Raw genomic sequence first — 16,825 nt, 5'->3', positions numbered from 1 at the left:
TGATCTGGTAAAGATGTGTGATGCGTGTTTAACTGTTTACCCCAAAACCTAAATTAAAAGAGTTTTTCTACAATTCACTTCAAATTTAATATTTTCCTTTTATTTGTTTTATTTATTAGAACTTAGTTATCGAACTGGAACCAATAAAAATGCAAACGAGCAACAAGCTGAATCGTTAAACCTTTTTGTACGATAAAACCAATTCTTTTGAACATTACATCCATAAATTTAAAATATATAATATTATTATGCAATATTCATTGTACTCGATTAAAAAGCTAAACTACATTCGATGCAAGAAAACCAAACACATAAAACACAAATAACTCATTTTCTACAAAATAACTCTTAAAAACATATTAAATATGTTATATTTAATTACTTTTTAATGTATGAGTTTCACACATATCATCAACCGTCGACAACATACGAAGAAAGCCGGGGTTGTGGTAAAAGGGTGAAATGACGTGCTTCCTTCTAAACCAGAAAGACGTTGTTGGTCAGTCATCGTCGTTATCAAGGAGCCAATAAGAAAACACACAAACACACGGTTTTCTTCTTTTCCCTCTTCACTCCGTAAAACCCTCACAAACAACTTCAATGGAGGTTCTTATGCACACTCGATCGCCTTACCATCTTACGCTCATCTTCCCCAAAAGTAGCATTAAGATCTCCACCAAGTTCCCTTTCCTTCTTCAAACCTCAACCACCTCCCGTCGACTTCATCACACTTCCTTCTTCGTCGCCGCAACCAGTACCCCTCTTCCACTTCCTCCAACTTCAGCAGTTTCCCTTGAACAGCCTGGAGGGAAGATGGTGGTGGAGCTGGTGGGGACATTCAATGAGCTAACCGAGAGGATGAAGAACAGTAATCACCAGTTGCTCTCCACCAGCTCTTCTGGATTGCTCTTCAAAACCCTAAAACTTTGTCTCCCGATTTTACAAACTCTACCTCTTGCTCCCGATGGTCGTTCCCCTCTCTCCCGTGCACTATCCGCAGCTATCCTTCTCGCCGATCTTCAGGTAACCACATATATTAGACGATTTAAACATGGGGTTTTCTTTCATGAATGGATTTTCATAATCTTGAGTGAATAAAGATTGAATCTCGTTTGCCACTCCCAATTTGATTATTAGATAATTATATTCTCGTTTGCAATTGCCAAATTTTGCATTGGCACCACCCATTTATATCCTCTTTTCCCGATAAAATGTTATATTAAAGGAAACACCCTAGATAGTAACCAAGTTTTAGACTTGTTCCAAAAGGGTTTAACAATATAACTTTCAGTTATAAGAATCGACACCACATACTAAAAAGTTTAACACTTTTCCAAATAGGTTATATAACCATTTAACTTTCAAACTTGCTCCATTGGTATGAAAGCAGATGAACAATTTTGCAGGGTTCTTGAGTCAATTTCATAAAACAGTAACCAAGTTCCATAACAATAGAACAAAATTGAAAGTAGGTGAAAATTCTTGAAAAGGGTGAACATGTGTGAAACTTGATTGCTATTTAGTGATATCATCCTTAAAAACAAACTACTTCTAACAATTAAATTTCGTTCCCCTCTAGATGGATGCGGAAGTTATTTCTGTTGGTATTCTACGCGAAGTTCTTGAAGCAAATGCCCTAACAATGTACCAAATAAAGGATAGAATCGGTATTAGCACAGCTCATTTATTACACGAAACCTTTCGAGTCAAACACATCGCGTCCAAAATCGACATATACGATGAAGAAACCGCTTCCGCCCTTCGAAAATTTTGTCTAACATATTACGATGTTCGCGCCTTAATTCTTGATCTTGCCCTTAAGTTGGATAAAATGAGAAACCTAAATCACCTCCCACGATACCAACAACAAATGGTATCTCTTGAGGTTATGAAGATCCATGCCCCTTTAGCACACGCTATAGGGACAAATTCTCTATCACTCGAACTCGAAGATCTTTGTTTTCGTTATTTGTTTCCATACTCCTATCTTCACGTAAACACATGGTTAAGAAGCCACGAAACCGGAAGTAAACCGATAGTAGACATTCTCAAGGAACAACTGCTCCAATTGCTAAAATCGGATTCGGTTTTAGGGGAAATGGTGGATGGGATATCGGTTGAGGGTAGGTATAAGAGTCATTATAGCACTATGAAGAAGTTATTGAGAGATGGGAGAAAGCCTGAGGAGGTGAATGATATTTTAGGGTTACGTGTTATATTGAAGCCTTCGTTGAAGTTGATTAGGGAAAATGAATGTGAGAAAGCGTGTTATAGGGCTCAAGAGGTGATTAGGGGTTTGTGGAATGAGGTGCCAAGTAGATCAAAAGATTATATTTCACAACCTAAAGCAAATGGTTATAAGAGTTTGCATATGGCGGTTGATGTTAATGGTGGTGGTGGGGTTAGACCGCTAATGGAGATACAGATAAGGACCGAAGAGATGAATACGTTTGCATTGGATGGAATGGCTTCACATGCTTTTTACAAAGGTGGTCTTACTAATCCAGAAGAAGTAAGGTTTTATTTCCTTTTTTTTTTCATTAAGTGCAAAAAAAGAGCTAAATGCAAGAAATAACAATGTACTTTCATTTATTTGTGCATCTATTTTTTTCTATCACAACATTGTACTTTCAGTTTTTTTTTTAAAAAGTTCTTTAATAGGTGATCGTTTTGATGAGAAAAAAATTTAAAGTAAAACATGATAATAGAATGAAATGAAACTAAGAAAATGAAAATAAATTGCTATTTCTTGCATTTAGACCTTAAACAAAAAAGAAACAACACCTAAGTTTCTTACACACATGATGCAGTCATTTAGTTTATGTGGTTTTGATTATTAACAATATACTTGTAATCCACAGGCGAAACACCTGAAGACAATTATGATTGCTGCTGCAGAATACGCTGCATTGCGCTTAAAAGATTTTATTTCCACAAACCCTAAAAATCATGTGATTGATGACGGGAATCGGAATCGTGTATTCCGATTCCTGGACAAGAATGGAGATGGTAAAATTAGCATCGAGGAGCTCACGGAAGTGATGATAGAGCTTGGTGCACAAGGGGATGATGCACGTGAGATGATGCAACTTCTTGATGCAAATAGTGATGGTTCTTTGAGTTCCGATGAATTTGATATGTTCCAAAAACAGGTAAACATTATATTGTATGTGGGCCCCACCTTGTACGTGTGTTGAATTGACGGCAACGTTACTTGACATCATATGACTGACTGATGTCAATGAGACAAAAATTATACTCCCGACTCACAAGGAACAAGGTGGGAGAGGGTTCACTCTCGATTTCTTGTTTGTACAAAAGACGTGAATACCCTCCTTATCATCTTCATCATCATAATAAAAAATAGCCATAAATGATGTGGTGTTTTGTATTGGACAGGTTGAACTAATGCGTGGTTTAGAAGATAGAGATGATGAATACAAGACGATGTTAAATGAGAAGCTTCAAGTTACAGATGGCAGTGGTTTGATCCAGGTGTACAGAAAAGAACTTGAAGATAGGCTTGCCATAACTTGAAGATATTCAAATTATAATTATTTAAGAACCCATGTTTTAATTTAATGTGGTTTTTGAATCTGACCCTTGGCTGTAAATAAACATTGTAAAGTGGTGTATATTTGGAAAACAAGATTGCCAGATAAGTTAGTGTATATATGTTGGTTTTAGAAAGGTTTGAGAGACCAAAAGAATTGAACATATGTGTGGCTATGTATAGTGTATGTATGTATGTATGTATGTATGTATGTATGTATGTTTGGAAGTAGCGTATATGAAAGGTAGTTTCTAGTAAACATATATGAATATATGTATGTTTAGAAGTAAGTGTTAGAATTTTATAGGATAAAGGAAGTAGTCACCATCCGTAATTCAGTGTGTTACATATGAAGAGGTTTGTGTGATGATCAAAATGCAAAATGAATCAGTGTCTGGTTTCATGGTGGACTCGATGAGATTGGAAAGAAGGCATTCAAGGAAGCGTACTAGGAAAGCACATCCATATACAAGATCCAATCAAATTATCCAGATCTAATCCCAACACAAGGTCCGATCAATTTATCCAATTAAATATCCAATTTGATATCCACTAATCCAATTACCCAATTGTCGAACAAGCAATCAAAGAAAAACAAGATACATTACAAAAAAGGGAAAATGACTCTTGAGGGTAATTAACTTTTGCGTTTGTACTCATTTGGTCCCTTTTCTTTTTTTTGTATTCAATATACCATCGAACTTGTTGTTGGTGTTTACCATAGCCCTTTTGACCGACTTTTGACTTGTGATAGCCGGTCAAAGGGTTATGATGAACACAAACAATAAGTTCGATGGTATATTGAGTACAAAAAAAAGGAAAGAGACCAAATGAGAACAAACACAACAGTTGGTTACCCTCCTGATTCATTTTCTCTTTACTCATTTACAACAAATCTCGCATCATCTCCTACTAATATTAATGACTTTATGAGATTCATTCTTGCTTCTCTTCAAAACGTAACTTACGAAAGGACATTATTCATACATGTACAACTTTGTAATGCACTTGAATATTTATTAGGGGAATCTTGACTAAGCAGGCGCATTTCATTACTACATTTACATTTCCAATCAAATGATTTATCGTATCATGGATTCTAGACAAGTCTACAAACGAGTGGAATCACAAGTGCTATGATTTTTGAGTTTACTTAGCTTTAAGATCGAACTCATGGGATAAGATAAAACATCAATATGTACAATATTATGGTGATGTGTCTACAAAAGCAGCATGATATTGTACATATTGATGTTGTATCTTATCCCATGAGTTCGATCTTAAAGCTAAGTAAACTCCAAAATCACAGCACTTGTGATTCCACTCGTTTGTAGACTTGTCTAGAATCCATGATACGATAAATCATTTGATTGCAAATGTAAATGTAGTCATGAAATGCGCCTACTTATTCAAGATTCCCCTAATAAATATTCAAGTGTATTACAAAGTTGTACATGTATGAATAATGTCCTTTCGTAGGTTATGTTTTGAAGAGAAGCAAGAATGAATCTCATAAAGTCATTAATATTCGTAGGAGATAATGTGAGATTTGTTGTAAATGAGTAAAGAGAAAATGAATCAGGAGGGTAACCAACTGTTGCGTTTGTTCTCATTTGGTCCCTTTCCTTTTTTTTGTACTCAATATACCATCGAACTTGTTGTTTGTGTTCACCATAACCCTTTGACCGGCTATCACAGGTCAAAAGCCGGTCAAAAGGGCTATGGTAAACACTAACAACAAGTTCGATGGTATACTGAATACAAAAAAAAGAAAAGAGACCAAATGAGTACAAACGTAAAAGTTAATTACCCTCAAGAGTCATTTTCCCTACAAAAAATAACTAATGTGGTGTGTCAATATGAGATACATCTACCTGCACAAACCAAATATCTCTTCTATTTATAACTGAAAACCCCAACAATTATTGGGTCGAATCCATATATAAGTAAATATGAAATAATTAAACAGGTCCATATATGTTGGTTCCGCCCCCTCACACTCTCAGTAGGAAACGTGTTTTGTCATGTTTAGTTTCGGGCATAATGACTCAAATCCTACTTCAAACATTTATCCATTCAGATGAATTTTCAACGTGCTTGGCGAGAATGTTGATAATTTAGGTCCTGTAGATACTAGTATAACATTTCCTATTTATAGATATGTGTCTGTCTTTATACAGTTGGATACAAAATTGTCTATTTTTAAAACCAAAATTAAAGTAGTAGATCTTTTAGCCCTTTATCGTTGTGGAGGAAAAATCGGACTATTTGGGGAACTGGCATGGGTAAAACACTACTTAATATGAAGTTGATTAAAAATATTGTCAAAGCTCACAAAAGGTGTATCTGTATTTGGTAGAGTATGTGTGAACAGACTCGTGAAGGAAATGATTTTTATGTGTAAATGTAAGAATATGGAGTAATTAATGAAAAAATATTCTAGAATCAAACGCAACTCTAGTTTACGGTTAGATTAATGAATTGTCGGGAGCTTGTATAAGAGTTGGTGATTTTGGGTTTCTTCACTTCAATCACGTTCGGTCATAAATCCGTTACCACTATCAAATTCCAAATCAGGCTCGAGCAATCTCCGCATCGACTTGAACCATCCCTAACCGCCAATGTGTAACATCGTGATTTTCACCCAAATTTTTTCTTTTTATTTTAAACACTTTTTAACAGAATAATGCAATGAAAGTCTTATTAAAAGTTTATTTGAAAATATCACCAATGTTACTTAAATATCGAAAGCAACCTCTTTCAAAAGTCTAAGTTCACCAAACAAGTTTTTAAAATCAAAAGTAGATGAAATCTTATCGACAGGTCCAAGGTAGTATCATCACTAAAAATATGCTAAATGGACTACATAAGTCCCCATACTCACTAAGCCATCAAACAAGGCAAAAAACAAGGAAAGAAACAAGTGCCAACATACGCTAAGTGAGCTAATCATAAGTACGATGTTATGGAACGTACATATCCCAAATGAGTCAGACATTGCATCATATAAACATGCATTTAAACACTCACATATCATGGCATTAGATACATCGCATAACCAACACAATAATGTAGAAATACTATTATTCTTCTTTAGAGGTTTTACATTTAGTTACACTTCATTATTCATCTTTGAAACTAGTTATTACTTAATTCATCACTACAATATTATAAGATAAGATTAATCTCCATTGTCATCATTAACAATTACTCTCCTCTTAATCACCTTTGTAATTATTATCATAATACTTCCTATGACGAGTCTATATCTTCATCAGTAATCCCAATGTAAGTATCAATGTATCATGCATGTTCGCTACTAACATGACCGACATGACCTAATGTATTAAGTGAGGTGTGACTCTCACCCATAAGATTGCCCCTAGTTGATGCGTTCAATACTCCGAAGTTGCATATACTAGTACATGCATTGTTGTTAAGGATTGATATAAATGATGCTAATTCTACCAATACACCTCCCGAATCCCACGTGGTGTTTGCGCTGACGTTCCATCAATCGTCAAAATCACTCTAGTCCTGGAAACCATGGACCATGCCTCGAGTGGTTGTTTAGAAAAAACACTTGAAGTCAATGATGGATTAAGCTCTTATCCTATAGGTGTTTTTCAATGTACTAGGCCATCAGACAATCCGAATAGGATACACACCTAAGTCTTGGTTGCTACCATTACCCCTCTAAGTGTATTCCTCTTTTTAATGAATAAGTTATTAATTTATCATACAAAGATTACTATTAAACCTCTTTAAGTAATTATGCATAATTATTATTATCTGTAAGAGCATATTACTTCACAAGTTTCTCATTATGTGAACATGCAAACAAGTCAATACAAGTTAAAGCATATTACATCATCACATACTATCATGCATATTTCATCAGTTCATAATGATGGCTTATTACATCACTAGCATGCTTTGTCCTAATCATCATAGACAAGAACTTTTCAAGAAATCATAACATGCATACATTTCGCACAATCAACACAAAACCCTCTTTCTCTTATGGACCTGACGTATTGTTGGAAAGAGTGTCCAAGGTCATTAACTATTGGTAATATTTTAATAATAACATTGTCATATTAGGTTGCACTCAAGACTTAGATTTAGTAGAATAAAAAATGGAGGAATTGGTTCATGAATTATTATACTTTAATAATTAATTAGAAACTAATCGTAAAATTTGGAAATTAAAACAGTTTAATTAATTTAAGGGTTGAGTATCAATTAATCAATAGTTGGTTGATCAGGAATATTCCAGAACCTTAAGGGATATGGGGATGGACAAACACTCCTCATCCTACATGGGCATATGAGTGAATTTCGTTTTGGGCTCCTGGTCCTATATGAGATGGAGGAGAAAACCTAGGAAGGGACCCAAGGCTATAAATAGGCCTTAGGGATCACATACTTCCTTACACCTTTGCTTGATGTTTTGCCTTTTTCTTTCTCCCCTTCAGGAAACGAAATTCTTAACCCTCTTTAGGGTTTGTAGAATTTTCATCCCACCTCATAGTTATCTTTTATTCTACCCTTTTGAGTTCATTGGGTGTGAACCAAGAGAGAGATTCTGGTTCGGATCCTTTCATCCAAACAAGGTGGCATGCACAAGGTCTAAAGCATGAATGTTGTTGGTTGCACGAGAGGTATGTGGTTTTTCCTTTTGTATTTATATTTAATAGGGTAGCTGTAATTAGTATGAAACCTAGATCCTAGGGTACATGTACACTTATCTATATCACTGATTGATTTTCCGCTACCTAGTTTAAGTGTATTTGATGCATAGAAAACCCAACAGTGGTATCAAAGCCAAATACAACTAAATTTAAAGACTTTCAAATTTACCCCTTATATATGTTAGAATTGTATCTATTATATGTATGAAAAAATTACAACATGCATCCTCGCATATTTAAATATTGACATTGTCTATCTTACCATGACAAGGCTCACCCACTTTAATGTAGATGTTTAATAAGATCTCTATGATTCCTAATGGGGTTGGGTTTCAATATGCTTCATGCTTACCACCCTCACCACCTTATTTCATTTTGATAATGGAGTTACTGAAAGTGTTTGATTGTAATAATGGTTGATCTAAAAGTATTAACACTAAAAGAATAAAACAAAATCCCATTTCATTAATTAAATGTGAATCTTATGCTATCCATGAAAGTTGCACACATTATCTTTATAACTAGTTGATGGAGCTCATGTGGTCAACCGATACGTCAATTTGAGAGTATAAGTAGAGAATGATGTGGAACTCATGAATCTCAAGCATAACTTAAGTTGGGGAGCGTAGAATTTTATATGAATGATCCACCCTCTATTCAATGGTATGTGATGACTCCGTCATTGGATTTGAGATGAACGTAATATGAGATTAACATGTCATTGATAGTAAATGAATCTTAAAGATCTAGGAATTTCTTGGTAATTCAAATTGGCAAATGGCTTTGCCTACCTAAATATCTTTATGGTGTGTTTACGACGACCCTTTACACATCATGAAGCCAAATATGGATCCTAGCCTTCTTAAATAATTTTATTCAGGGTAATTATTTTCTAATAATAAGCAAAACAAACTATAAAGGAAATTGATATTGAATGATGTCTATACTTTATCCACTTAAAATCTACTACTTCTAAACCTCGAAAATAATAAGTTATAAGAATGATCACTCTTGTCGTAATTCGTAGTTTAGGAATAGTTTTCATAAACGAAAGAAAGATCACGCCTTTAATAAAGCTCTTCCTAAAGTTCCTCCAACCACTGCATTCTAAAATAGTAGAAAGAGCATTTATCAATATACGTTGTAAACTGACATATTGAAGTAAAATGGAATTTCCTTGAGTTAGGAGTTGACTAGGGCTAGTCAACTAGCTAACATGTACATATGATTAGTTCACTCTAATTTTTATATAAACAACATCAAATTACCATGGAGGATTTGTATGACATGTTAAGGTTTCCTTTTGGAACTAACATGGGCAATCATGGAAACTCAAACTTTAAATACTCCAATATATTTACTATCATGAATAAAAGTGTCAAGAAAAGGAAAGTCACTTGTCCATGGGTGAAAAGGCGATTAGTGTCACTATACCTAATCTGGGCCCAAACGCCAAGGACAAAGAAAGGCTTATTCTGTGAAATGTTCTAATAGGCTATTTGTTTCCATAACATGAAAAGGACCAATAAAGCATACATGCCCCATATATATATATATATAAGGATTGAAACATGGAGAAGATAATTTGATCATGGATTACGAGCCCATGCTACTATCCATAGGATCCAAAGACAACTCGTTCCCCCTTAATGTTTGGTCTTCAATCAAATATATGAATTAATAATACCACTGAAAATTACTTCTAATCGTTTGAGTATTTTACTAAGGATTAAGTACTAACATTTTCAAGAATATACAACGACTAGACAGAAAATGGAGAAGGTAATTTGATCATGAACACTCAGCCCTTACTACTATTCATAGAATCAAATGACAAATATTTTTCCCAAGTGTTTTGTCTATGGTATTATAATTCAAAATTTTTATACAATTTTCATGATATCGTTTGGACTTATTTAAATATAGAACATTATTACATGTTAAAGGAAAGTCATGAAATCTATGAAGCTAGTATAGTGACAATAGTTCAAAGCTGTTTCGAATATTTGAATAAGATGCATTATTATGGAATCATCTTCTTGGACATCAGAATTGCATTACCACGTATCCAGCTGGATAGGATTTCAGAATTCATTTAAACACAAGTTAAATGATAAATTCTAGTCCTTTGTCAAGATGGATGATGAGAATACTACCCTATAGTAAGAATATATGTTGGAATTAGTTCAACTAATGGAACATCTAGACAGACCAATATTCCACTATACATACTGATTTAAATACATCCAAAAGGCTTTGGGTAAACTTTATTTTTGGAATTATATTCTTGATCATATAAACAAGAAATGAATTACCAAGTACCTAGTTAGATTATATTGCGGATATCATTTGATCACAAGTCTTATGATAACTGCAATTCTTGTTTATCAAGATAGTTGATGAATACATCACTAGGTGATGTGAATATCTGTTGAAATTAGTTCATACAAATGGACCTTTTAGATTAACCACGATACATGGTAAGACCAAATCTGTATGAACATGGGTTTGGAACCTTTTAGGTGTTCAGAGCACTCATAAAGTGAAGCTAAGAATCAACTAGGAAATAGGATGAGATAGGTGAGCATCTTAGTTAAAACTTTATCGACCATCTAAGAAATAATGAAAGAGTTTCATGAGCTATCTCCACCCAAAACACTACCACAGATAATGTTAGTTAAATAGAGAAACAAATCATTGATTGATTTTGCACTGGATGAGTCGTACTATGCTTATTATAAGTTCATGGACTGTACCATGAATAATGTTATGAAACGTCCTTTGGTCTTGTACCAATTAAGAAAGTTCACGAACACTCTATGTGTGACAACCGTTAATTTTTGGTCAAGTCAAAGTCAACTAAAGTCAACAAGTCAAGTCAGTCAACTCATCTAACCCCTGTATATTAAGGTTTCCATCATGACTCTTATTGTACCTACTCACAATCTTAATATAAAGTATCCCTTAGAGTTTTCACGTGTTCGGAAATTCTAAACCCTAATCAAGGTAAGTGATGAATCTACACGATAGGACATTATTGTATACCCCTCGAGAGCGTATAACACTCATAACAAGGCTTAACAGAGTGTAAGAACCTTGCATTGTGAAGCTAAACACTCAAAAAGGTCACAAAAGAAGTCTCTCCTAGCTAATCACTTTCACTCTAACTCTCCCAAAATCTCTCTCTGTATGAGAAACCTCTCCAAGTGTGTGAATCTCTCCCAAATCTCTCTATGTATGATAAATCTATACAAGAATGTGAAATCTCTCCCAAATCTCTCTCTGTATGATAAATCTCTCCAAGAATGTCAAATCTCTCCTAATCTCTCTAAGTATGCCAAATCTCTCCAAGTATGACAAATCTCTCCCAAATCTCTCTCAAAATCTCTCTCTCAAATTTTTATAACCACTCGGGGCATCCCAACCCTCGAATTTGACGAAAACAGCTCGAAAACGGAAGTCTACGTGAAAAATAGCCTTAAGGAGCCGAACCCTCTTAAGGAGTCGAACCTCTTAAGAGTCGAACCCTCCTGAACCAAGAAGCAGCCGAAGCAGAGCCTGCCTAATTAGCCGAGACCGAACCTCGCAGGGAGCATCGGAACCAAACCTTGCATCAGCCAAAACCCTGGGAGCCGAACCGAACCTGTTAGAGGCGAACATGTCAGAGCCGAACCTCACCTTCGCTTCCTTCTTCCGAGTTCGGTTCCTCGCCTGCGAAAGTCACCAGTCGAACCTTGCTCTCGGTTCTCACCTCCCAGCTGATCCTATCTCTCAGTTCCCCTCCTCCAACCGAGCCCTCTCTTCGGCTCCCTCCTACTTTCGGTTCCAATCATAGAGGACCGAACCTCCGGCCCTGATCTCGGATTTTCACATACTTTCCCGGTTTTTGACCATTTTCACGTTTTGTGCCCGTTTTTCGTGATTTTAACGCGATATTTTCACCCAAACTCATATTTTAACATAATAAACCCTAAATATTCATATTTTAACTATATTTTGGGGAAAGTCATTGCCTAAGAATAAAATCTATTTGGTAATATATTTAGGTGGAGTGTTGACTTATCCTTTGGACAAGGACACAAGCAACCTCCCCATACCTTCATAGTACAACCCCAAGTCACTATTACACCATACCTAGTCATTTCATTGTCCTTTTCCCCCCATTTTCCAGCCACACTCTTAGTTAAAGGCTAGAGAAACTCTTATCTCTCCTTACATTTCTCTCATTTCTCTCATCTTTCCTCCAAAAGACAAACACGTTTCTCTCTCACTTTCTCTCTCTAAAATTTTGAGATTCAAGGCTATTCTCCAAGATTTTCTTCTACTTTTTGTAAGTATTAACATCCTTCTTATGATTATTCCACCTCTTTCTATTCAAATCATAGGTTGCTTACACAAACTTCATCATATTTGTGTTAGTTCTTCGAATCTTCAAGTAATCTTCTAAGTGTTCTTGAGTTGAACACTTCTTTTCTGAATCATTCATCCACTGAAATCACATAAGGTGATTTCATATCCCTATCTTTTCATGTTTCCTTAAGTTTTAAGGCGGTGGCGGCGGGGGGGGGGGGGGGGGGGGTAGGAATACAAGTTAAAACAACAAGAACACAACTAAAATATTCCAACAACTTTCATCAGGAAAGTTGGACTCCATTCACCGACTCTTTTGGACAACTTAAACATTTTAGTTTTCAAAACTGTACTAGGTGCAAATAGTTCAAGTCTTTAGCTTTAAAATGACTACTTGTACATCTCCATACGATTTTCTATGATTTATGGTGATTTTTACAAAATTGCCTATCATTTCATAAACGAACTTGGACCAGTATATGAATATGAACATTTTAACACAAGTTAAAGACGTCCAAAAATCAAAATAAAAATTAAGAATAAACTAGAAAACAATTTATGAGCTCTTAGAATTTACAGATCCAATTTTCATCTTCGTATGATTTTTTCTAAAACAATGCTGAAAGGCTTAAAACTGGTTAGCAGCTTATAACTTTCATAACACTTTGTATTATGTTGAGAAAAGTGTATAACAATAAGATCCAAATATTGAATGTATTTTCTTGTTCGTTTATCATTATAAACTGAAATTTAGACGTTCATGATAAGATTCTTGATTCATTTGGAACACATATATTAAGCTATAATCAGCCTAGTTTATGGATTTATAGCACTAATGTATTTTCATAAAAGTGTTCGCATACATTACAAAGGTTTTGGATAAACTATAATAGGTATAGATTATGATCCATTTACTTTTAGAACTCGTTACAAAAGTTTATTCATTAAGTGTGACAACCCGAAATTTATTCCGTCATATTTAACCCCTCCTTCCGTTAATAAGCCTCGTTTTATTAAAATGTCCGTTAACCTTTTGGAAGAGGTTAATTAATGTGGGACTTTTATAATGACTTGGTAAGGGTTGAAACAAATTAGAAACACCCGCAAAATGCCCTTAAAATTTTTTAGTTTCAACCAAGTCAAAATACGACTACTTAATCGGGTGCGACCAAAAGCCCCGTTTAGCGGCAGTATCGGGTAGATTTCCACTGAGCCTCAACTCAAGCACCTATATAAGGGAGAGTAAACTTCATTTACACTCTTTTCACTCTCTCTCTCTACACTCTCTCTCTCTCTACAACTTGTTTGCGAGCCAAAAACACCCGTTTCGAGCCCCAAACTACTAAGAACTCTATCCTAACTTGTTGTATAGATTAATTAACATGAAAATTCGTGTTTAAGACATTAAATAGGGGCAAGATTACGTGTTTATGGCCCAAGAACACTCTTGGAACGTGAACACCCTTAAGTGGGGTTTTTAAGCCCCAAAACCCCTCCAAACTACCCCTAAGGCTTAGATATGGCTAAATGACTTATGGTAACGGACTTAGAACACCTTGAACTTAACTTTTGAGGAGTAAACTTGAGTTTACTACCCAAGAACATGCTTGGGCCGTAAACTCCTGTTCATGGGGGGTAAACTCAAATTCAAGTGTTAGAAATGCCCTCAAACACCTCCTATGGCCTTGGAAAATGTCTAGAAGCAACCACCATTGAAGTAAAGGCATTAAACATCAATTAAACAAAGGAAATAGGAGTTTACGGCCGTGAAACCCCCTAGAATTGGTCCATGGGCCGTAAACTCCCAAAAAGTGCCCAAATGATGCCCTAACTTCTCCATTGGCTTGGAAAAATGCATAGAACTTTATTCTCTACCATTTAAGTCCTTAAAACACCAAAAGAACATGCATATAGGAGCTTACGGCCGTAAACTCCTTGTTTAGGGCTGTAAACTCCTCAAATGGTTCATTTAAAGCTTTAAACCCCTTCATATGCATTATATTTGGACCTAGCCTAATTCTATGAGTGAGATAAGACCATTTAGCACCCTAGAACACCCTCACCATGAGTTTATGGCCGTAAACTCATGGGGAGTTGGCATTAGGGCCGTGAACTCTATAAAGAGTTTACTCTTGAAGAGTAAACTCCCTATCTAGGCCATACATACCCATAGATGTTACCCGGGACACCCCTAGCACTCAATCAAAGTGTTTTCCGCACTTTAGGATGCGTATACGTGTTTAATTAGTATTATATTTACTAATTGTATGTAAACATATGTTATCATATGTTAATAGGTCACTAAGTGTGTTCAAGTCTTTACTTGACACCGAGCATCCAACCGGCACCTTCGTTCAATCCACTTTCAACAGGTGAGTTCATACCCCTAAATTAACCTTTTAAATGTTTTTACATGCTTTTATGGGGGGGGGGGGTACAAGTTAAACATGCCATTTATCATATCAATCACAGGTGATTGATAACGCGCATGCACAAGGATTTATCACACTGTGAACTGTTTTACCAAGTATAATACTGTAAATGGTTTTCTAAAATGTCTTTACTTGTTCAAATCTTTACTTATATTGTTTTATCAAAGTTATGAATCAAAACGTGTTTATGAAAGGTTTTCAAAGGATTTCTAAAGGTTTTCAAACTGATTTTACAAAAGAATACCAAGTCATGGTTGTCTTACGTATAAAGGTTTTCCAAAGTTTTCATCAAAGTTTACTTCCATGTTTTTATACTCCTACTTGGTTTGATACTACCGCTTCGTTATACTTCTACTTAGTTAATACTCCCACTTAGTTAAATGCTATTATTTTATTAACATTTCTACTTCGAGATACGCTTATACTTGTTTACGCTCCTACTTCGTGATCCACTTTTACTTCGTGATACACTCTTACTTTGTAATACGCTTCTACTTATTAACGCTCCTACTTCACGATGCGCTTCTACTTCACGATAAGCTTCTACTTGTTAATGCTTCTACTTCACGATACGCTTCCACCTATTAACACTCCTACTTTATTAATGCTACTACTTCACGAACCACTCCAACTTTATTAATGCTACTACCTCGTAAACACTTATACTTTATTAGCACTTCTACTTTGAGAAACGCTTCTACTTCATGAAATACTTCTGATTTGTTAACGCGTCTACTTAGTTAAATGTATGCCTGTGCTTGTATAGTTATATAAATAATGTTTAAAGGACTTAGGAAGGCTAGTTTGCCCTATTTCCTTTTCTTTGTTGAGATGTGGTCTGGTGGGATCGGATATCTGTCCGAAGGTCGTTTGATCATTAGTTATACATTATGTATACAAGCATAGACATATAGGTTTACATCGGTCAGTTCAGTTGTGAGTCTCTATCACTTGTCCAGTATTTTACATTAGATCTTACTATTCGAGATGCATCTTCAGGACATGGCCTTCTCCGTTGTCTAGTTGGTAACCAGAGTCTCCTGTAGGGAGAGCGGGCATTATGTGTATAGATCTATACGAGATTGACACCCCCGCACCCTGACTTCTAGCTACAGTCAACAGCCTACCTAGCCCAAGGGGTGACAGATGTCACATTATTTCCGATGCTTGCAGGGCGTCAAGTTCTCTAGTGTCTATCAGTATGGTTACGAGTATCTCGGGGTTACCTTATAATTCATGGCCTTAAGGTAATGGGAATTAACACTGTATTCACTGTTTTTAGACCTTGCTAGACTTATCATTCATTTGATACTGTCTAGGGGTCTGTATTCACTGTTTATAGACCTTGCTATACTTATCATTCATTTGATACTGTCTGGGGTCTGTATTCACTGTTTTTAGACCTTGCTAGACGTATCATTCATTTGATACTGTCTGGAGTCTGTGTCTTCTCTTGTTAGACTGAGTCAAGCGCGTCGTTCATTCGATACTCTCCTGGAGTCTATGATTTCTTTTTCCTTAGTCAGCAGTCTTCACTGCTGAGGCATATGTTATTTTCCCTGATATTCTTCTACTTTCTTTAAAATCAATACCATATTTTGATAATGATAGTGTTAAGGGAAAAACTACTTTTTACAACATAATTCCGTCCAGTCTTGGTAGAAGACTGCTTTTTAAATTAGAAAATATAGGATTTTCTGGAAAGGACTCTAATTCACTGTGTACTCTGAAACTACTACTTGTATAAAGTTATTTGGATAAAATGACACTAAATACTTATGAACTCACTAGCATTT

The 16,825-nt window shown here is 35.5% G+C and overlaps 1 protein-coding gene across 1 annotated transcript; it reads left to right on the top strand.

Moving 5' to 3' along the window:
• The first annotated feature begins 455 nt into the window (after positions 1–455).
• Positions 456–3,781, top strand: CRSH (Ca2+-activated RelA/spot-like protein). The gene is made up of 4 exons (XM_078959787.1): positions 456–1,023; positions 1,580–2,512; positions 2,862–3,152; positions 3,400–3,781. Exons 1-4 carry the CDS (start codon positions 601–603, stop codon positions 3,535–3,537), a joined length of 1,785 nt encoding a protein of 594 aa, XP_078815913.1. The 5' UTR covers positions 456–600; the 3' UTR covers positions 3,538–3,781.
• The last annotated feature ends 13,044 nt before the right edge of the window (positions 3,782–16,825 follow it).

The sequence above is a fragment of the Lactuca saligna genome, chromosome 6, assembly GCF_052625555.1.
Source record: "Lactuca saligna cultivar CGN05327 chromosome 6, ASM5262555v1, whole genome shotgun sequence".
In the NCBI taxonomy this organism is placed as follows: Eukaryota; Viridiplantae; Streptophyta; class Magnoliopsida; order Asterales; family Asteraceae; genus Lactuca; species Lactuca saligna.
This window is presented reverse-complemented; position numbering and strand designations above follow the sequence as displayed.